We start from the raw sequence: 24089 nt of genomic DNA on the forward strand, positions 1-24089 counted from the left end.
ATACACCTGATGCAAAGAACTGATTCATTGGGAAATACCCTGATGCTGGAAAACAATGAAGGCAGGAGGAGAAGGGGATGACAGAGGACAAGATGGTTCGATGGCATCACTGACTCAATGGACATGAGTTTGAGCAAGCTCCAGGAGTTGGTGAAGGAAGGGAAGCCTGGCGTGCTGCAGTCCATGGGGTTGCAAAGAGTCTGACACGACTGAGTGACTGAACTGAACTGAACATGATAGATAATAGATAGCTAGGTAAAACTGACCAAGGGGCAGAGGCTGTTCTAAGCAGATGACATGCATTCATTTATGTAATCTGCACACAACCCAAATAGAGGATACTATAACCTTCCTGTTTTACAGAGAACGGAACAGAAGAGGAGAGAGGTTAAATAGCTTGCCCAAGGTCTTATAGCTAGTAAGTAGCTAGGATTCAAACCAAGAGGTCTGGCTCCAGAGCCTGTGCTATTTGCTACATGTTACCACACTGCCAGAAGTTCTTAACATTCCAGCAAGCCCAGTAAATGCTTAAGCAGGGAGGATAGTAGTTTATATTTGAACACTCACTGGCGTGTCCAGTTTGCATTTTCAAACCTCTGGCAGAGAGCACAGCTAATCAATGATCAAATAGCCTTCATCCACTATGGCTCTTACTAGTTCTTGAAGCTGCCCGCTTCTCTGCTCCCCAACTCTTGTTGCTCTGGTTCAAGTCACCATCATTTCTCCAGGAGATTATTGTGGGATCCTCTTTCATGACCTCCCTGCGTGGAGCCCTAAATGGAGAGAGAATGAGAGGCCCCAAAACAGCAGTATAAAAGTGTATAAACTTAGCCAAAGAACACATAGACATCAGCTCCAACAACTTCTAGAAGGGCTGGAGAGAGAGGTAGAAGCACTTGTAAACTCAGGTTCTTAGAAATCTGGAGAAAGCCCACAGCAGGAGTGGAGACACAGACGTAGAGCAGACTTGTGGACACAGAGCAGGAAGGAGAGGGTGGGACACACTGAGAAAGTGGCACTGCCGTACATACACTATCATATGCTAAACAGATATTTAGTGGGAAGCTACTGTACAACACAGGGAGCCCAGCCTGGAGCTCTGTGATGACCTAGAGGGTGGGATGGAAGTGGGGAGGGAGGCTCAACAGGGAAGGGATAGATATATAGAATTATGACTGATTTGCCTTGGTGTATGGCAGAAACCAGCACAATACTATAAAGCAATTATCCTCAATTAAAACAAAAAAAAGCAGAGCCACTGTGAAGACAATAAAATCAGTCCACAAAGAACGAGCTGCCTCGATCTGCCCTCAGGGACCATGGGCCAGGGGACTGTTCCCCTCCTCTCCACCTCTTCCAGCCTCTCTGAGGCTTACGGCTGCTGAGCAGAGTAGCTTAACTTACTCCAGTCACCCTCCCTCAAGCACTGGCCTTGCTGTGATGTGCCCTGGGCAGGGCGTGGGGCAGGAAGGAGACTCCTCACATGATCCAGCTTAATCCTCCTTTTCTCCCTTCCCAAGGCTGCACGCTGCAGAAAGATTGCTACTGGAATGCAGATCAAAGGGGGCCCACGGTGGGCAAGACGGGCCCTGCTCCTCGGCCTCCTCTGGGCTACTGCACACTTGTCTCCCCCAGGGGCCTCCCTGGCCCAGCGTCTCCCAAGGGCTACAGGTAGGTGGACACTGGGGTCAGCCACCGCTGCTGCTACTGCCACATATAAATAAACAAAGAGAGGGGAATTCTTACTTGACTCACTTTTGCTTATGCTTGCCGCTGTATTTGCTTGGATTTTTAGCATTTGGTGGGGCTTCCCAGGTGGTGCAGTGGTAAAGAATCCAGAGACACGAATTTGATTTGATCCCTGGATCAGAAAGATCCCCTGGAGTAGGAAATGTCAACCCGCTCCAATATTCTTGCCTGAAAAATTCCTTGGACAGAAGAGCCTGGCGGGCTACAGTCCATGCAGTCACAAAGAGTCAGACACGACTGAGCATTTAGATTATTTTAGCATTTGGTAGGATATCGAATACTTTCGGTCCTTCAGGTAGGTTCTTGAAAATGGCTCTGAAATAATGCACAGACATCATGAAACAGTAGAGTCTTCAGATTTTATTGCTGGAGACTTCACAGAAAAAGGAATCTTTCATCCTATAAATTCTGTCTGCAACAATGAATGGTTCTCTGTGGGCCTTGAGATTTGTGGACAATTTGGGCTCTGAAATGGGAAAATGAGATTGCACGGATATTAGAAATTTTTATCTTTAGATATATAGTTTCTAATTTAGGAGGAAAAGGGGTTCAGAATTCCCTTTTAGAGTTGAAGCAGACAAGGAAAACCGATTTCATTATTTCTTCTTTTAAATTCATCCACTATCTTTATTTTATTTTATTAAAACACCTCTTTTGGGTCCCAAAGACTAATATTTTTAAGGATCTATAATTATATCATAGTCAAAAGAGATTTATACATTTTTACCAGAGTTCTTAAAATTCCACCCAGAAACCCCACACTTACTATTTTCTTAAGGAATTTCTCTTTGTGGGCTTGGAATGCGTGACTCCAATATCCTTCAGATTTTCACCTCCCTTTCCTTACCAGGAAATAGCACCCAGTGTGTTATATCCCCATCATCGGAGTTTCCTGAGGGGTTTTTCACGAAACAGGAACGTGCAGATGGAGGCATCATAATCTACTTCCTAATTATCCTTTACATGTTCATGGCTGTGTCATTTGTCTGCGATGAGTACTTCCTACCATCCTTGGAAATCATCAGTGAATGTAAGTTGCTGGAAATCTCCACTATAACTTCCCAGAATAGTGATGCCACACACATATATGCCTGTGTTTGGAGAAGCTCAGTAACAATCCTGTCCATCTTACCTGGCTGCAGGACACTAACGTCTGTGTTGTGGCATCCTGTATCGTGAGGAACTGGCCTGACTGTGGTTTTTCTTGGTAGCTCATGTACAGCAGGGCATCTTTAATGGGTATAAAGCAACTATCCTACCAACTACGTCTAAAAATTGCCAATTTGTCTACTGTATTGTCTAGCTATTTGTCAGTAAACTGTTTCGAATTTTATACACATGCATTTGGTGCTCCTAATACTTGCCATCAAATACTTCAATTTTTTTTTAAAAATTTTTTACTCTGAAATCTCTATAACTTTTTAGAAATGGTAGATGATAAACAAATGCCTTTAAGGACCACCCTCCTACCTCTTCCTTTACCAGTCTCCTACAAGGAGGGAAAGGAAACTAATTCATGTTAATGAACCAACAAATATATAAAGAAGTCCGGCATCTTATGTAAAGTGACCTCAGGGATTAGGTAATTAAAAATTAAGCTCAGTTATTGGTTTCTGGGAAATAAGACCTGCCAAGCCCTTTAGTTCTGTCTCTTCAATCATGTGTATCACTCAGCATTCTGAGCATAGACCTTACATGGGTGCACTGGTCCCTAAAATCAGGATACCAGTGATGTATTATGATGACTAAGCAAAAGTGCCTGCATTTCCAGGCTCTATCTCCTGTTTAATTAGTTTAACTGGTTGAGCATGCTCACTTCAGAGAAGGTCGAAATTCAGGATTAGATTTCCCACTGCATACTCCCAGGATTGCACAGAAACAGCATGCCCCTTCCCCACTGCCAGACACACACACTGCTAGCATTTCTTCACAGAGGGAAAGAGCATGAATGTAAACTCTCCTTTTCCCCTTTTTCCCATGGCCCCATCCCCACCCCTGCTGAAATGCAAGTCATTTTTTCTCTTTTCTCTCTTGTTAGTGAAGTATAGCAATATCCTTAGGACTTAAAACAGGATGTGGCAGCAGTGTTTTCACTCAACACTTATTTCTCTAATTCAAAATATTTATAGAACAGGTCAGTGTAAGTTTATTATAATTATTATTTAATTTATTTATACAGTTTTACTTTGATATTATATTTGACATGGACATTTCTTTAATAGAAATTAACATTTTACTTAGATTGATGAAATGCAAGAAAAATAGAAAAAGCATAGACTTTCCTACATTACTATCGCCCAGAGATCCCCACAGTTGTCATTTGGTATATTTCCTTTTAGTCTTTTAGATATTGCTACACATACAGTCTAAGACTATTTCTTTTTCCTAAGATACTATTTTATTGTGAACATTTCCCCATATTATTAAATAGCCTTCAAAAACACGATTTTTAATGGTAGCACAATACTTCCTGCTTCTGTAAATGATTTCAGCACCTAACACTGGTTTTTATACAGAATGAGCACTCAGTAGAAATTTATCAATTTTTTAAATTATTAATTTTATTCAGTTCAGTCGCTCAGTCGTGTCTGACTCTTTGCGACCCCATGAATTGCAGCACGCCAGGCCTCCTTGTTCATCACCAACTCCCAGAGTTCACTCAGATTCACGTCCATCGAGTCAGTGATGCCATCCAGCCATCTCATCCTCTGTCATCCCCTTCTCCTTCTGCCCCCAATCCCTCCCAGCATCAGTCTTCTCCAAAGAGTCAACTCTTCGCATGAGGTAGCCGAAGTATATTAGACATTTGATTTTTAAATTTTTTGTCCTACATAATGCTCATACTTGTATCAAATCTTTGCAAACTTCGCTGACCATTTCCTAACAAAGACGCAGAGCTATGTATATTTTAAGCTTTATTTTATACATTGCCAAAAACATTTTACAAAAGGTGTGCCAACAAAAACCTCCACAATGTGTGGTAGCTTCCATTCCCGAAAACCATGAATAATATCATTTTAAATGTCTTTGTTAATTGCTTTAAAATAGAAGTTTATTTTATAAAATTTGCATTATTATTTGTCATGTTAAACATTTTATATAGGTACTGAAATTTGTGGTTTTGTTCTTGTGGGGTTTTTTTTTCCCCATGTTCTAATTAGGGGAGTATTTGTCTTTTACTTATTGATATCCAAGATTTTTTCTAATATAAATTCCTAACATAATTTTCCTATCATATGCTTTTTATGGTTTGTTTGGTTTTGTATTTTGTGTGTTTATTGCATTGAAGTGTACATAGGTAAATTTATAAATATTTTCCTTTATGATTCTTTTTTGGTTTTATACCTAGAAATACCTTTTATCCCTAGGTCAGAAAAAATTTCATCTTCTCTCTACTGATAGTTTTTTCTTTTCTTAACATTTATTTATTTATGTTGAGTATTTTTATTTTTTTCCACTAAGAATTTCTTTTGTTATACGATACATTGCTATTTTACCAAAAGTTGATCCATTTTCTATACCTTCAACTCTATACTCTAATGATCTATTAATGTTTGTGCCAATACCACACTTTTCATTAGAAAAACTAAATCATATTAATTATATAAAACTAAGAAATTTAAAATTCAAGGTACTATCTCTCTACTTAGAATCTTTCTTTTTCTGGAAAATAATAAATCCCCATCCCCTTTCTTTGCTTTCTTGACTGAAAGAATTAACCCATCAATATTTTTTTTTAATTAAAAACCTGTCTTGGGAGTGGTAAATAAATAAATAACTTTTGTAGCCCTGCAGAAGAAACTACTGCATTAAAATTTAGATTGATACTTCAAAATAATCTTCTTTAAGTAACTTCATGAAATATCTATAATAAGTAACTTCATGAAACATTTATAATAATGACTTCCACAATGCCACTTGTGGAATTACCTTGAACATCATCAGCAAACATGCGTTTCTCAAGTGAATTGCCTTTTGCTCTGAAATATAACACAGTAGCTATTATGGATGTGTGACTGATGGATGCCTATGCCACTGCCTATCTTCAGCTGCTAGGAATTTATCCCTGTCTTGAGTATTGAAAATACTGGCAACAAAATGAAATAGAAATAGTGCTAGCTTGATTCATTTTTAAATGCCTATAAATTAATTCTGTCATTTCTCTTTTCAAGGTCTTAGCATGGTCTTGTCCAAATTAGGACATCAGCAATAAAAAACAGGTTCTCTGAAATTTGTTTACATCCACAGAAACTAGCTTCAGAAAGTCTGTAATTGCTTTACATTTCCCCATAGTTCTTTGATGAGCATGAGTTATAACAGTCCCACCCAACTAATAAGTATTAATATTATCCTCAAAATAATTTACTGAGCATTATACATTGAACTGAAATGTTATTAACTACTTATGTATTTATTGTAGTTATTTTTCATAAACAATTATAGAAGACCAAGCATAGTTCTAAATTAAATATATAAGGTTTTAGTTCTTCAAAAAACCCTACAAAGTAGGGACTATTAGATTGATTTTACTAATGAAAAAACTGGAGCTGAAAGAATATATAAGTTCTCAAGACTACACAGGGCTTCCCAGGTGGCACAGTGGTAAAGAATCTGCCTGCCAATGCAAGAGACACAAGAGATGCAGGTTTAATCCGTGAATCAGGAAGATCCCCTGGAGGAGGAAATGGCAACCCATTACAGTATTACTGCCTGGAAAATTCTATAGACAGAGGAGCCTGGTGGGTTACAGTTCATGGGGTCACAGAGAGTTGGACATGACTGAACACACACACACACACACACACACACACATACACACACACACATACACACACACACACAGAGCCAGTACACAGGAGAGCCCTGGTCCCTTTAATGTCAAAACCCAAGAATGTTTTCAATTGCTATATAATATAATTTTACACATCCTTATTTGAGATTAGCTGTCATAATATGGTTGTTTCAGAAGAACTGTTATTTTAGGTATTTTCCACCCAAGGGCACCAAAAATTTTGATTAAAAAATACGTCAAATAGTCATTGTAATGACAGAGGAAGTATACTACAAAATAATGAGAATCTACTGAGTCACTTTAAAACATCAGTTAAGAATTTCAGCAACCTACTAGGGGTTGTAAATTAATGTTATAAATGGTTACCCACAATAATTAATATGAGAACTAAGCATTTTGTTTACAATGCACATGAGATTATAGCATCGTACTGTGGAACCAAACCATCATGTTTGATTCAATGACATTCTGTGGAGTACATGTCTGAGTTCCAATCTAGGATACAATGGTTGAATTGGCTGGCCCCTGGCCCATCCCCAGCCCCATTGTCCCATGATCCACTCTTCCAATCACTGACAGTGGTTCATTTGGTTATTAGCACAAGGGGCTTCAGCATGGTGAATTCTAGGAGTGGCTGGGACTGCAGTCTCCAGGGGATACGTTGGAGGTGGTGGAGGACAGAGCCTCTGGCTGATACTCTGGTCAGGCCCAGCTTAGACACCTGAGTGCTTTCTCTGTCTGCAGCTATACACATTGGTTCTATATACATTGGTCTGTCAATTACCTCTAGAACCACTACCACTTGAGGCTTCCACTAAGGATCTTTCTCTTTCTTGCTCTACTCATGATCATTAAAGTCAAACAACCTCTCCTTTGCACCTCAACACTAGGAAAGCAAGCACACACAAACCCTGAGACATTTTGTTGTCATTTTAACCAAGTAGATCCAATATGAGAAAATGCTGTTGCTATACCACCTTCCTTTAATCCTATCTTCTCTTTTATGCATTTAAGTTCTAAAGGAAAAGAGGCTAAAGATTCTTTGAACACATTTGTATATAATAGAAACTATATTAACTTACAGCCCATAGTAGGATGATTACCTCTCATCTTTATAAGCAGCTCATTTTTAGAAACACAAAAGTTCAGCAGAAAGCCAAAACAAATCCTTTATGTATCATTTTTATGTAATGGGGATCTTCTAGAGTTATTTAATCACTGTTTAGAGTACGTTTCTTTAACTTTTCTGAGGCTAACTACAGAGAAAACTGAGAACCCCTAGTGATTGGTAGGTCACTTGATACCGCCAGAAGTCCACAATGAGCTAGTTATGAAACTTTTTGTCTTAAATGTTACACTAATATGCTATTCAGTTGATACTCTAATCCCTCCACCACGTTGATCCTTTGAAGTATAACATATCTTAAGTGAAAATGATCTTAATAAGGTTTTGGGAAACATACTTAAATAAAATATTTACTTTTTTATTAAAAATTCTTTTTATTCATACTGCTTTGAACTAATGTTTGTCCATGTTCTATTTTATGTTTCAGAAACAGACAATAAGAAAGAAATACAAGTTTTAATTCCAGGTAGAATTGATTCTAAATTGATAAAATTGAAAGGGAGTCAAATAATTCTGTGAGTATGGCATTTGGATAGCCGACAGTTTCAGGGGATTGTTTGATTCTTAATCCTTATGAAATTTACAGAGGCAAAGCCTTCCTCAAGAACAAAGAATCTAAGAAGAGTGCTTCCTCCCAGCCACACAGGCACTCATCCTCCTCTTAAGAGCATTTTCATCCTCTTTGCTTTTCTTTTTCCTCTGATCTAAACTAATCTGAATTTAAAATATAAATAAATACATTGTGGTTACCTTGGATTGCATCTAAATCTACCTTAGGTATACAGAGATAAATAAATGTCAAGTGGTCTGGATATTACCCAAATGCTATTGGAGAGACAAGCAATAATAATAATAATAAAGCTATGTATTAAATCTCTTCACTTACCTACATGGATAACAGAAAGAGCAGCTTTTTCAACTCAGAAAGATCTAAGTGCCCATCCCATCTCTGCAATTACTACCTATGTGACCCTGAGCAAGTTATGGAGACAAAACTCAGATAATTGTGAGGTTTGGACACAAAAAGTCTTGCATGTGGCTTTATATGATTGACTTACAGCAAGTGGAAACTAATAGCTGTTAGATTAGGGCATGGGGGCATCCTTTTTCAGTGGAATCGGGCTTTTCAAAGCATTATACAGAGCTTCAGAATTTGTTCCGTTATGGCTCAGACAAGATATGAGATGATAACTATAAAGTACTCAAAATGTTTTTATTTACTATTAGAAGCATCACAGAGCATATAGATGCAATTGTGCATGGAGAGGCTGGGCATTTATCCCAGTGATGCTGACTTTGCTCAAAATATTTCTAGAAATATATCTGAAATTAACGTCAGAACCAATTTTGCAAATCATAAAAAACACTGGTTTGCTGTCACACTTCATTTTGAATCCTAAGTAGAGTTACTCAGCATGACTACCCACCATAGTCACTAGAATTGGGTCTGAATGACTTTTAATTGCTTCCAAAACTCAAATCCATTCACAAAGCATAAAAATTTGCCATCACTGAGGACTTTATAAAATTGTACCAGAAGACACCAAATTGCTTATAGCCTAGTCTTGTAACTCTGTTAAATGTACATGTGAAAAGAATTGAAAATACATTTTTAAAAAGGTAGCAGTGGTTAAAATACAATGGTAAAAGTATAAATGATGCTCCCTCCCATCTGTTTTCTCCTCTATCTTCTAAATTTTCAGTTAACATAGGGGTTTTTAATTATAAAAGGAATTTATCTAATAATAAGAGGTGGTCCAGAGGTGTAAGGCATAGAATTCATATTTCATAATTTTTAAATTTGATAAAAATTAGAAGATACCTTAAAGATTTGTATATTCCAACCCTATTACAGATGGCAAAATACAAGCCTTGTCTGAATGACTTATCTAAATTCTCACATTAAGGTACTGGCAGGGCCAGAAGCCAGGTTTCCATTTTAGTTTAAAACTCTTTTTCTATATTTCCAGAAAAAGATTTGCAAAGATGGTTATAAACTTTGCAGCATGGTATCAGAGAAGAGAACACGCTTAAGAAAAAGTCTGTTGAGTTTTAGTAATCAGTTCATTATCATAAAGTTGCACTTTGTATAACCAATGTAATATCTAAACCTATAAAGAAAACTCACCTTGAACATTTCTACTATATCCTCAAGGAAATATGATTAGTCCTTTAGAGTAAGAGAGAGGGAAAAAAAGTAATAGCTCTGGGGGGGGGGGTGAACAGAACAATTTATCTTTAATAATAAACTATAACAGAGAGAAATGCTACCCAAAGGTCAGTGAAGACAAAGCCAGTCGATTCTAAAGTTCAAAGGTATAAACCATTCTACAAAATATGCTTAGAACCTTAAGATATAACTTGTTAAAATATCTTTGAAGTTTTATAATTCATCTGTAGAGAGCTCTTCTTTTCATAACTGGAATAGAGCCCAGTGAATAGCAACAAGCTTTATTGTTAATGCCTTTTGAGAAAGAAAGTGTTCAGAAGGGTCACTTATTTTCTTACCTTGCAACAGCCAGATGGATCACTTTTTCTCTCTCCAGACTGAATTCTTCCAATGAAGCATTCTTCAGCCAGCACTAGACGCGCAGATCAGCCAATCACTCTTCAGCTGCCCCAAGTTTAGACAGTTTAAAATATTTTGTTCTTTTTTCAGTTTCCTCCATGTATTAGTTAACCCTGATTTCATTCAAGAATTCATGGTAATATCACTAAATTTATACATTCTCTGAAATATGCTAGAAAACTTCTGAATTATTACTCTCACTAGCTATTTTTCCCCCTAGAAAAGAATACAATGGGGGAAGTTACGTACCAGTGCCACAGGGAAGGGAAGAAAATGACTCAACCACCTCCCATCTTAAATTGCCTCAGTGCCTTTCTGATATTGAGTTTCTGTGGTGAAAAAGAAATAGCACTGGACTTAGGTATAGCTCAGCTGGTAAAGAATCTGCCTGCAATGCAGGGGAACTGGGTTCCATCCCTGGGTTGGCAAGATCCCCTGGCAAAGGGAAAGGCTACCCACTCCAGTATCCTGGCCTGGAGAATTCCATGGACTGCATGGGTCGCAAAAAGTGGGACACAACTGAGTGACTTTCATTTTCATGTTTCATGTTTAGAATCAATAGACTTGGGGTTTACGCCCAAACTCCTCACATTTAAGACCCTTACTTTCCATGTCACTTTAAGTTACTTAACCTTCTGATTATTTGTTTTTTATATGTGAAATGGAAACACCACAACTGAGAACTTCCCTGATGGCTCAGATGGTAAGGAATCTGCCTGCAATGCAGGAGACCTGGGTTTGAGCTGAGTTGAGAAGATCCCCTGGAGAAGGGAATGGCTGCCCATTCCAGTATTCTTGCCTGGAGAATTTCATGGACAGAGAAGCCTGAGAGGCTACAGTTCATGGGACCACAAAGAGTAGGACACAACTGAGCAACTAACACTCATTTCAAGGAATAGCTGAGATGATTAAATTGTGTATATGAAAGTGAATTGTATGCCATGAATATAAGATATTATTTAATTCATAGATAAAATTTTTAAGAAGTTAATAGAACAATATGCTTCATCTTTTCTAAGTTTTATGACCAACTGGACCTTCTATGTATCAGAGTTGTAGTAAAAGTATAAATACTATATATAAATGCAAAATCACTCCAACCAATTAAAGAAATGCTATGAAATGTAACTTACATAAATTATTACTTCTGTCCCTTCATTAGCCACCACAAATAGTGTTCATCAAGCAACATGACCAAAGGCAAATAGGATGGAGAACCTGGATTTGGTAACTCCAACTATCCTGAGAGGATTTTTCCCAGTGGAGGCATAACAGGTAGCAAAACAGTTCTGACTGGAGCTGGTTTGACCACTGAGACCAGATAGCCTCATGGGGACAAAAAAAGATGACTGTGGCTAGTATCACCAGCAACACTGTAGATGTCTTTCCAAAAGTGAAAGTGAAAGTCACTCAGTCGTGTCCAACTCTATGAATTCTCCAGGCCAAAATACTCGAGTGGGTAGTCATTCCCTTCTCCAGGGGAGAAGTTATCCAAACCAGGGATCAAACTCAGATCTTCCCAAACCAGGTCTCCTGCACTGCAGGCAGATTTTTTAACAGCTGAGCCACCAAGGAAGCCCAAGAATACTGGAGTGGGTAGCCTATCCCTTCTCCAGCAGATCTTCCTGACCCAGGAATGGAACCGGGGTTTCCTGCCTCACAGGCGGATTCTTTACCAGCTGAGCGACCAGGGAGCCCATCTTTCCAAGCACTTCCCATATTTTTCACAGCAAAAGCCCAAGTGCTCGCTAGGATCCACAAGGCTTTATATGATCTGGCCATCTATCACCTTGGACTCCATCATCTACAGCTCTCCTTCACACACTTTATTCCAGACACTCTGGCCTTTCTCTGTTTCTTGAACATATAGGCTAGCGTCTACCTCAAAACCTTTGCACGCACACCATCTGCCTATATTACTTCCAGGTCTATGTGTGGCTACTCCCTCGCTTTGTTAGCATCTCGGTGAAGTCCTTTCTGGTTACCCAATCTAAAATTACAATCTTTCCTCCATGGCATTTTATATCCCCACTCCTGACTTTCAAGCTTCCCTGGTGGCTCAGACAGTAAAGCATCTGCCTACAATGTGGGAGACCCAGGTTCAGTCCCTGGGTCGGGAAGATCTCCTGGAGGAGGAAATGGCAACCCACTCCAGTATTCTTGCCTGGAAAATCCCATGGATGAAGGAAACTGGTAGGCTATAGTCCATGGGGTCACAAAGAGTTGGACATTACTGAGCAACTTCACACCTGACTTTTGCTCCTTCTAACACAGTATGTATTTTTTCTTGTCTGTTTGCACCCACTGGAATTAAATTCCAGAAGAGAAATGTTTGTCTGTTTTGTGACTGCCACATTCCTATCACATAAAAAAAGCATCTGGTACAGTAGGTGGTCAATAAATACAACAAATAGATAAACAGGTGTTCCAGTTATCAATGGCTTCTTATGAAATCACCCCAAAACTAGGGGCTTAAAAGAACAATCATTTCAGACTTCTCATAGCTTTAAGGGTTTACTGGCCTCAGCTGGATGGTTCTTGCTTGAGGTCTTTCATGCAGTGATAGTCAGAAAAAGGACTAGAATTATCTGAAAGCTCCCTCCTTCACATATCTGGTGTTGGGACGGGAGGATTCAAAACTGAGGGGCTGAAACAGGGGTTCCTCAGGCATCTCTATGTGGGCTCTTCACATATATATATGGCAGCTATGGTTTTTATGTGGTAGCTTAGGGCTCTGAAGCAAATGTCCCTAGAGAGAACAATTAGAAAGGTGAAAAATCACCTTTTATGTCCTAGCTTCAGTCATATGGTTCTGCCATACTTTCAGCGGTCACAAAGGCTCATCTAGGCTCAAAATACATAAACTCCACCTTGGTTTTTGTTTTAGTTTGTTTGACAGGGAATGGACAGGTTCTGAAAAACCATGTGGGCAGAAATAGTGTAGCTATTTTTATAAAATTCAACCTGCTACGCCACCAACAAAGAAAGAAATCAGTAATGTCAAAGGCAGATATCTCAGTAGAGAAGCACAAGTTGAGGTGGACTGGAGAATGAGCAACAGGTAATGGTCCCACAGGTAAGAATAAGGAAATACTGACTACAGGTGACAGGGACTCAACCCAGCACACCAGAGTCTGAGGGTCTGGGAAGACTCAAAAATCAATAATAAACAATAAACATTGACAAAGGATTGCTATCAATGGCTTGGAAACCTGAATTTTCATTCTAATTTTAACTTTCTGATATAGGATAAATAATGCCTAGAAGGCTTCCTCTATTGGCTGTTTTCCAGTTGAAGTTAGTAACAATGGCTTTCTATGAAAATGTTGCTTTGATATATAGTTATGAGAACATGCTCTCCCATTTGTCACTTTACCAGGCATAACATAATTTCATTTGTCTTCAGCCTTTGGACTGTCCCAGGATGTTGCAGGTGCAACTTTTATGGCAGCCGGTAGTTCAGCTCCTGAATTAGTTACTGCTTTCCTAGGTAAATACCACTCATATATTTTTTTTGCTTAATTGGTGTTATTTGATCTTCTCCAAGGCAACACTAACTTAGCTACAATCTGGCTCATAGGTGTATTTATCACAAAGGGCGATATTGGCATTAGCACCATTCTTGGATCTGCAATCTATAACCTCCTTGGTATCTGTGCAGCCTGTGGCTTACTATCTAATGTGGTACGTAAGAAAACTTTATTCAACAAAATATATTGTCTTGACAAATTATAAGAACTGCTTACTGTCAAACTGCAACATTAATCAGCTGTAGGTATACATATATCCCCTCCCTTTTGAACCTCCCTCCCATCTCCCTCCCCATCCCACCTCTCTAGGTTGATACAGAGGCCCTGTTTGAGTTTCCTGACACATACAGCAAATTCCCGTTGGCTATCTATTTTACATATGGTAATATGTTTCCATGTTACTTTCTCCATACATCTCATCCTCTCCACCCCTCTCCCCATGTCCATAAGTCTATTTTCCATGTCTGTTTCTCCATTGCTGCCCTGCAAATAAATCTTCAGTACCATTTTTCTAGATTCTGTATATACACGTTAATATACGATATTTCTCTTTCTAGCTTCACTCTGTATAATAGGCTCTAGCTTCATCCACAGAAATAACAGAAAACAACAGAATTTGACAGAGTTTGACAGAAAAGAACAAAATTCTGTAAAGCAATTATCCTTCAATTAAAAAAAAATAAATTTATAAAAAAAGACAAAGAATAAAAAGAACTGTTTATATAGTCTGGAACAAACAAGGCACTAGGGATGTGTTCAATTAAGTTTATTAATCAGTAGAAAAACAACATGTATTCAATTTTAACCCACAAATACCTCTTGGTCAAATTTATGAAAATCAGACTTGGTTTAGAAACACAATTTTTCTTAAAATTCCTTTCTCTAAAAGCAATATGTAAAAGATAACAATGTTTAACTACAAATATACAAATAATTTTAGTATTACACTAAGCAAGTACTTGAAGAAGTAACAGTGTAATGGAAACGTTAATTATATTTACAGGTTTCAACACTATCATGTTGGCCCCTATTCAGAGACTGTGTGGCATATGCTATCAGTGTAGCAGCACTTCTTGCCATAATATTTGACAACCAAGTTTACTGGTAAGCTTGAAACAATCATTACTCTTATGTAAACCAATTAGAGAGTACTTTTATAAAATGCTAGTTTAGTAACTTTTTTTTCAGAAATGTTCTCTCTTTTACTTCTTAATTATCTACGACTTCCATACATTTTTCCTGTGATCTCTGAGCTAACCTCATCACAATTGCTGGTTGGGTAGTTCTCCCTTGGCAATTTTTCAGTCAAATCAGTCTTCCTTTTTGTCTAACCAGTGGATGTTACCATCCTTCTTTTTCCCTACTGACTACCTTCTCAGAAAGTTTCCAAACTTTTGATGTTTGTTAAAGCCCCAACAGGTGGCTTTTTCATCTGTTGGGTTGTTTACCTTTCCTCAGTTAGAAGTGGCCATGATCACACAATTAGAGAGATAACAAAGAAATAAACTTTTTTCCCTGATGTTCATTTAGTAAGAGAAATATAGGCCTCTTCCTCTAAAAATTAAAAATGTTTTAGGTTTCAAAACTAAAAGCTATTTGTTTTCTTTATAATCTCCCCATGCCTTGTCATTCTAAGAAAATGGAAACAGTCACTTTTCCAGCTAACACGTACCAGGTATTTGTTAGGTATTGATCACTATGATATGAGTCTTAACAGATGAATAAATGTAAAACACAGACACACAGACTACACATTGCCTGATGGTGGAGGTCAATGGCACCCCTTTGGAATACTAGTTTGGCAGTGCTGCTCTAATACCTACTATCAAGAAACTTCAGACCTAGCAGGGAGTAAATTTTCAAAGTGAATCTTCCTGAAATCTAGTCTGTCTCCCAAGGAAAGACTGTTGGTTACAACAGAAGTGCTTCTGGGACTTGGCAGTTGTCTGCCAGGGGACAATGACTGTAGGAGTATCCAAGGTAATGCTCCTTTCATTAGGGGAATCAAGAACTCTGTGCTTTCAAGCTGTAGCAGTGATTCACTAGCTATAAAATAACCGGTAAATGCAAGGTTCAAATGTGATGGCATCAGATAATCAAAATTCTCTAAATAGCAAACCAGAGTATAGGAAAACGGTGCAAGCCAAACTTATTTACATTAAAATCATCAAAAAAATCTCAGTATAGCAAATTTAAAAGCTTCAGCCAAAGTCTAACATATTCTGATTTAGCACAGAATTCCTATACCAGAACAATTGAAATGAAGGTATACTATATTCTTATAATTATTATCTTCTTTCAATGAACTGAGGTGGAGAAGCCCTATCACTATTCATTAGTTTCACTTTCACTCTGAAAATTTGTAATTACTATTATTTTCAAATAGGACCTTCCAGGTGGCTCAGAGGGTAAAGAATCTGCCTGTAGTGCGGGAGACTCAGGCTTGATCCCTGGGTTGGGAAGATCCCCTGGAGAAGGGAATGGTAACCCACTCCAGTATTCTTGCATGGAGAATTCCATGGTCAGAGGAGCCTGGCAGGCTACACTCCATTGGGTCGCAAAGATTCGGACATGACTAAGTGACTAACACACATTTTCAAAGAACTTTCTATGCCTGCTATTTGGAAGGATTCTACAAATTAAGAATGAGTTTATAATCCTTGTTTTTAAAATACAAAAAGGACAGTGTGGAACTTTCATCAGTAAGTCTTTTATAATGTAACCAAATCTGGACACATCTACAAAATCAAAATGTATCTAGAATATTTCTGTTCTATTGTTTCATTAGAAAATTAAGCAGATACTGCCCCAAAACTACTAACTCTAAAATAATTTTCACTTTAAGTTGAAAACCACACAAATTTCTCTAATTTATAGGTATGAAGGAACTTTACTGCTTTTGATATACGGATTATATGTTGTGGTGCTGTGTTTTGACATTAAAATTAACCAATATATTATAAAGAAATGCAGTCCTTGCTGTACCTGTCTTGCCAAAGCAATAGAAGAGAGAAGTGAACAACAGCCACTGATGGGATGGGAAGATGAGGATCAACCATTCATCCGTAGGCAATCAAGAACTGACAGTGGAATATTTCATGAAGATTCTGGCTACTCCCAACTTTCTTTAAGTTTACATGGTCTTAGTCAGGTTTGTGAAGGTAATAACCACATCATGACCATTATTAAGTTTATTACTAGCAAAACTTAATTTCATTTCAATTCAGCAAGTACTACATACTTACTATTTTAAAAATACTACGGGAATTTAGAGATGATCAAGAGGCAGACCTATCCTTAAAGAAGCTTCCAATATTTCAGAAAAAAACCAAAATAGCTAAAATATGAACATTTAAATACTGTAAAGAGAAAGAAATAAAGCATAAACATAGTTCCTAAATGGGACAGATGGCAAAAAAAATTTGATGAGGATGGTCAGATAGGAAAGATTATCACAGAGACAAACTAAGCCTTGTAGAATATTCTAGTAAGATTTTAACAACTTGATTTATGGCAATAGCTACTGAAGTTTTGCCAGACTTCATATGTCATAAGTAAATGATGCAGAGCTAACAGTAAAAAGCATTCCATGGACTGACAAAGAAATAACATGGGAAAAAGGCTTGTCAAGTACCAACATAACTGGAGGACTGAATGTGCAGAATGGAAGCAGAAGAAAGGTAGATCGGAAGGAATATGACAGTCTTAAATGCTAGATTAATAGCGTTTGCAGGTTTGCAGAGAAATTATCAGAACTGAAATATGAGATAAAAAACATGCTACTAAACCAACTGATGTGTTTAACAGATGCTTAGACAAGGTGACGGAGAAGGCGATGGCACCCCACTCCAGTACTCTTGCCTGAAAAATCCCATGGACAGAGGAGCCTGGTAGGCTGCAGTCCATGGGGTCGCGAAGAGTCGGACATGACTGAGTGACTTCCCTTTCACTTTTCACTTTCATGCATTGGAGAAGGAAATGGCAACCCACTCCAGTGTTCTTGCCTGGAGAATCCCAGGGACGGGGGAGCCTGGTGGACTGCCGTCTGTGGGGTCACACAGAGTCGGACACGACTGAAGTGACTTAGCAGCAGCAGCAGCAGACAAGGTGAAGGCAGTGGGAATACAAGAAAACAGGTGTGAGACAATGCAGAGGAAGCGTCACCAAGACCAGGCAACTGAAGGGCTACATGGGAGCAGAGATAATTCTGAGGCTTTTGATCATGACAAAGTAAGAACATTGAGAATACCACTTACAAAAACTAGGAATTTAGGAAGAAGAGCTGGTGTGAAGAAAAAGTAGGAAGGAGACAGGTGAATTTTAAACATGTGAAGCAGTAGTCAGTCATGTCTGACTCTTTGAGACCTGATGGACTGTAGCCCACCAGACTCCTCTGCCCGTGGGATTCTCCAGGCAAAAATACTGCAGTGGGTTTCCATGTCCTCCTCCTCCAAGATCCCCTGGGGAAAAGAATGACCTACACACTGCAGTATTCTTGCCTGGAGAATCCCATGGACAGAGGAGCCTGTTAGGGCTACAGTCTATGAGATCGCAAAGAGTCAGACACGACTGAGCAACTAACATGTTTAGTATATAAGAAGTCAAATTCAGCTACAGCCAGAAATACATATTTAGGGATTTTTTTTAAATAAAGTAGTTTTAAGAAACAGATTCTGGATTTTATTTAGTACATTAGACAGGGAACTTAGTAATTTATTATCTGAAAAAATTAAAACATAAATTTTCCCCTTCTTACAAAGATTATAGTTTCTAGTCTTTCAGGTACAAGAAGTACACATTTCTAAGTTAAATTTTATAACAAGAAACTAAAAAAAAAAAACAGTCCAAACAGTTTTTATTACAATAAAATTATATCTGTTACTTTCTGGCCCATTTGCTGCAATGTGGCAAAAAAAAAAAATTATGAGTTATTTTACTAGTATTAATTGTAATGTGACCTAATAGATGGGCAAAATATTGGACTGGCCAACAAGTTTGTTCAATTTTTTCCATAAGATGGTATGGAAAAAACCAACCAAACTTGTTGGCCAACCCAATATTTTATAAGTGCCATACAAATTTAAACAATCTAAAGTGAAGTCTCCTTTTTATCTAATATATTATTATTGACTTCTTCCACAAAGTTAATACAACAAATTAAATTTAAAAAACAAACTCAAGTTTTATAAGTTACACTGTAGATTCAATACTACTTCCAATTTTCTTAAAGTTCTAAGAATTGTGGTGAATTTTGTTTAGTAAATTAATGAAAGAAAATGATGAAATAAGCCCCATAAAATCACCTGAGAATCAGAAATATTCAACTTAATAAAAAGATTATGCTATAGCTATCTTTTACTCCCTAAGTATACATTTTGTGATACATAGGGCAGGCTAGAGGTATCATCAATACTGGGAAGTGGAGACAACTGGGGTTGCTAAGGGAAGACACCAGGTTAATCCCATAAGCAAAAGTTACTAAAAACCATCCACACTGTAGAAAATCAAAAGATGTTGAACTGAAACTTCAGAAACATTATGTTTCTAACACACTTAGTGAATGACCCTAAACACTTCGATGGATTTAAGACCCCAAATCAAGAAATGCTGAGTATCACATTTTATAGTCAGCCCTGAAGTCTCAATTAGCTTCTTTTTTGCCAGCAATATCAGTAATGAGATATTCAAATGTTTTAAATAGCCTCTTAAAAACTGATACAGCTAATTTATTTCAATATAGCTTCTTAAATGGACATTCTAACTTAATTGGCCATTTGAGAAAACTCAAAATCGTTTAATTTTTCCTTAACAGATCCGCCAAGTGTTTTCAACATGCCTGAAGCAGACTTCAAAAGAATTTTTTGGGTACTATCCCTTCCCATTATTATACTACTTTTTCTAACCACACCAGATTGTAGAAGAAAGTTTTGGAGAAAGTATTTTGTGATAACATTTTTTATGTCAGCACTGTGGATATCTGCATTTACATATATCCTGGTTTGGATGGTCACAATAACTGGTATGTATAATATCTTAAGAGCACAATTTAAAAATAATCAGTTGTATATAAGAACAGCATAAATTCACTAAATATAGTCTAGTTAAAGAGAAAATTTGTTTTTCAGCAAAGACTAAAAATAAAGATTAGTGCTATTTACAAAAAGATTAAATATTAATATACCAACAAGCTCACTCAGGTTTTGTGAGGTGTATACCACATGTCAGCTATATGGTCACTATTACACAGCCCAGGGGTACGAGTCAAAGGAACATGTTATCAACGATATCAAATTCACAGAATTTCTATGTTGCTAATAATTAAATCACATTGCATGGGTCCACAAGATAGTCTTTATACTGAATGCCATTCCATAATTTAACATATAGCAAGGTGCCAGTGTTTTGAGAAAACAATGGGTATTCACTGTTTAACTGGATTACATTTTGTTTTTTAATATGGCAATATAAACATACTACAAAATGAATTAAAAGGGTATAAAATAAAGTCTCATTTTAGTTTCTACTACTTTCATGATTAAGATTTAACTATTACTGCCTGGCCATTATCAGCTCTAGTCCCAAAGAACTCCTAGTTCAGAAGGAAAAACTGAATATAAGCAATGTACAAAAAAAACCCAGGAATTTCTCCCAAAAAGGTTAACCAGAGGTGAGCAAACTACCACCTGTGTACCCAAACACTGGGTCTCCCGTTTTTGCGAGTTAAGTTTTACTGAACAGTCAAGCCCATCCATTTATATATTATCCATGAATGCTTTCACATTACACTGGCAGAGCTGAATAACTGCAACAGAGATTGTACAGCCTACAAAACCTAAAAAAATTACTATCTCACCCTTTCAAAAAAAAGTTTCCTGACCTCTGACTTTTGTCAAATTAATATATGACTCAGAATAGTATGCTATTCTAAGAACATTTTTTTTGAGTAATATAGAAAAATCCAATAGCCTGCCTATTAAAACTCTCCATAAATGTTCTCAGCCAGATCACATTTGACATTAGGAAATTAAGAAAAGAACAAAATCAAGTACTAGATCACAGAACAGTCCCCAAAATGATAAATGTTAGTATTATTTATGTACATATGAACTCTGGCAAACCAGTTAACAAATTAACAACCAATTACAGTTCCAACAGCAATATATATAAGCATGCAATAAATATGCTACTTGAAGTTTTTTTTTAATTAACATTTTAAGGAAAAAAAAAGAACTGTAAAGCAAGTTTTCAATTACAATATTAAGAGCAGTTACATTCTAGTTGTTTCCCAAAATGCATACATTTATGAAAAATGATGAACTGCCATCAGATTTAACAGAAGTATTAAACCCGGACCACAAAGTTAGACTCAAGTAGAAGCCTATTCTGTTTTCCTCAGATTTATGATTTCCCAAAGGAAACACCTAAACTAAGGTATACCACTAAAGTAGAACATTAAAAATGCATACCATGTTAACACATTTACAGCCTAAAAATAGCTATAAATAATTTGCTTAAATCTGACCTCTTTACGAAATGTTTTTAAAAAGGAAAAGAGAAAATGACCAATCTTATTGGCATATTTTAAGCAACAGCCTTGATAACAGTGGACATCCAAAACTTCTATAAGCATACCAGATAGGGAAATTATTCCTTGGTACAATTTTGTGTATTAAATATCACCATCTGTCATGAAAAATCTGTGCTACCTTGGTTACCAATTCACCAATATTATTCAAATATTTTGCTACCTAAAATCTAAGTACATATTGGTTCTGAAATCTAAATATGTCTATTTTCTTTTTCAGGAAAGAAATATCTGCAGAGAACAGTTAGTGAATCTATAAGATTTGTAATATGTAATATCTGTGTTTGTTACAGGGGAAACATTAGAAATTCCAGATACAGTAATGGGCCTTACTTTATTAGCAGCAGGAACAAGCATACCAGACACGATCGCAAGTGTGTTGGTTGCAAGAAAAGGTAAGAACTGGGTCCCTCAAACTGCAATGCCCATTCTTAAAAGCCTGACTGAAATACACTGAGCAAGGATACCTTTAAAATATTTCCTCAGTAACACACTTTGAAGAAAAAAGAACTCAAGAGGAAGCATTTACTATTTAATAGATTAATTTCACTAAATCTAATCCCCTAAATAATATTCACCTGAAATGTGAATTAAATTGTAATTAACCATGTTAGAATGAAAAGCAACAAGTAATCTACATACCTTATTGAAAAATGGTTTAATAAATACGGATAATTATTATTAGATAAATAAATGTTAAGACTTTAAATACTAACCCCCTAAAATTTAAAAATACAAATTCAGTAAGACTTTTGCTCTAATACAACAATTTTCCAAAACAAACAGAAAATGTATCCAGTGTTTTTTCTTATGAAGCTTATTAATAAAATACAGTATTGGTATGCACATTTAACAACATGCTTTTTTTTGCAGGCAAAGGAGATATGGCTATGTCTAACATCGTGGGATCCAATGTCTTTGATATGCTATGCCTAGGTGTTCCATGGTTTATTAAAACTGCATTTATAAATGCATCTGCTCCTGTAGAAGTGAACAGTAGAGGACTAACTTACATAACCATCTTTCTCAACATTTCAATTGTTTTCCTTTTCTTAGCAGTTCACCTCAATGGCTGGAAACTAGACAGAAAGTTGGGAGTAGTCTGTCTGTTACTGTACTTGGGGCTTACAACATTATCAGTTCTATATGAACTTGGAATTATTGGAAACAATAAAATAAGGGGCTGTGGTGATTAATGTTAACAGTGTTATGTGGAAAATGTGAATGATGGGGAAGGGCAGAGAAGAGAAACTCCATTTCTTCCTTTAACTCAAATAAAAAATATTCTGAACTTCAGAATTTAAAACTTACTTACAGTAATTTTTTATCACCAACAAAAGTAATTTAAAGCCAATCAAAATCATTTCCTAATTTGTCTGAGCCCTTTCCTTTCAAGGACAATTACATATATTAAACAGAAGTTTTGGAAAAAACCATCCTTGCTTTACCTTACAATAGGTTGATAACAGCTGGGGACACTTTTAACAAACAAATCCCACTATGCAGAACTGAAAATAACAAGAAAATGGCTTACTTCATTAAAAATAGTATAACCATTCATTTAAACTGAATGACCAGACTTGCTGTCTTAAAAACCCAAACTTGAGATTAACAAAAAATCACAGTATATTTAACACTATACTGTTAAAAACTGGTGGGAGTTTTAGAAGTTCATTTTTACAACTTTTTGTAAGCAGACAGTATTACTTTAAAAAAATGACATTTACTAGGAGATTCAGCAAAACAGATGTAAGAATGTTCCAACCGTGGTTTCAAATTATGCATTGCGATCCAAGCGAACATCAATTTCTCTGCCACTGATTTTTATGCCATTCATTATTCTGCAGGCTTTTTCAGCTGATTCTGGGGAGTCAAATCTGACCGTTCCACAGCCTTTTGACTTTCCATTCTCCATTTTTATTTCTGCAAACATTACATGACCTGTAAAAGAAAAATTATAGAATTACCTGTCAGTTTAAACAGGTTCCATTTCAGTATACAGGTTTGAAATTTCTCATAGCCTATGAAGTGACAAGTAACTTGGCTAAAAACATTAATGATTTTAAAATAGCACATCATATAAGTATTACTCTCATCATTTTATATTCTGTATATAATGCAATTCATATACAATAATAAATAAAGGTTATAATATATAAAATTGAAATAAAAATAAATTTGCTTAGGATTTAATATTTTTAGAATGAAAAATTTTTATGTAAATCTTTACTTGAATTTTATAGCAAAATAAGTTAAGCTAGCACAAAACAATACCTAGTTACCATGCCTAATAACAAACACAAATCCAAACAAAATAATTTTTTTTTAATTTCTTGTTTTATACTCAATCCCCTAATCTCTTTTCTTTCCCTTCTATCCTCCATATCACTGTTTATCCCTGAAAACAGTAACAACAACCCAGGAATTTTACCAGGTCCACAAAGGGCTCCGCTAATTCTGTTTTCAACCACAGTGCAAAGTCATTTATTCAATATCTTAATTTGAACTCTACATCTAAGAGTGGCACCAAGTATTTATGGAAACAGACATGGAAGAGATACTATAGATTTAAATCAATAAAGGTAGAAAACACTGATGATGACAAGAGCATAAAGAAGGACCTTAGAGAGGAACTTTCAGAAGGAGGAAGAAAACCAGACAATGGTTCTGTTTAGAGTTAATATCATTACTGACTCTATACAGACTGGTATTTGAAATAAATGCATATCATTTATAAA

The 24089-nt window shown here is 36.7% G+C and overlaps 2 protein-coding genes across 2 annotated transcripts in view; one reads left to right on the top strand and one right to left on the bottom strand.

Moving 5' to 3' along the window:
* Window positions 1-1550: 1550 nt before the first annotated feature.
* SLC24A5 (solute carrier family 24 member 5) lies at window positions 1551-22547 on the top strand. Its single transcript, XM_068992817.1, has 9 exons — window positions 1551-1671; window positions 2600-2779; window positions 13643-13726; window positions 13817-13920; window positions 14770-14870; window positions 16644-16927; window positions 19579-19785; window positions 21645-21746; window positions 22225-22547. Exons 1-9 carry the CDS (start codon window positions 1551-1553, stop codon window positions 22545-22547), a joined length of 1506 nt encoding a protein of 501 aa, XP_068848918.1.
* MYEF2 (myelin expression factor 2) overlaps window positions 20226-24089 on the bottom strand; it is a 34223-nt gene continuing 30359 nt past the window's right edge. The window contains exon 16 of the mRNA XM_068992805.1: window positions 20226-23292. Coding sequence (XP_068848906.1) covers window positions 23129-23292 — 164 coding nt within the window. The 3' untranslated portion in view covers window positions 20226-23128. The remainder of the gene's footprint in view (window positions 23293-24089) is intronic.

The sequence above is a fragment of the Capricornis sumatraensis genome, chromosome 2, assembly GCF_032405125.1.
Source record: "Capricornis sumatraensis isolate serow.1 chromosome 2, serow.2, whole genome shotgun sequence".
Lineage (NCBI taxonomy): Eukaryota > Metazoa > Chordata > Mammalia > Artiodactyla > Bovidae > Capricornis > Capricornis sumatraensis.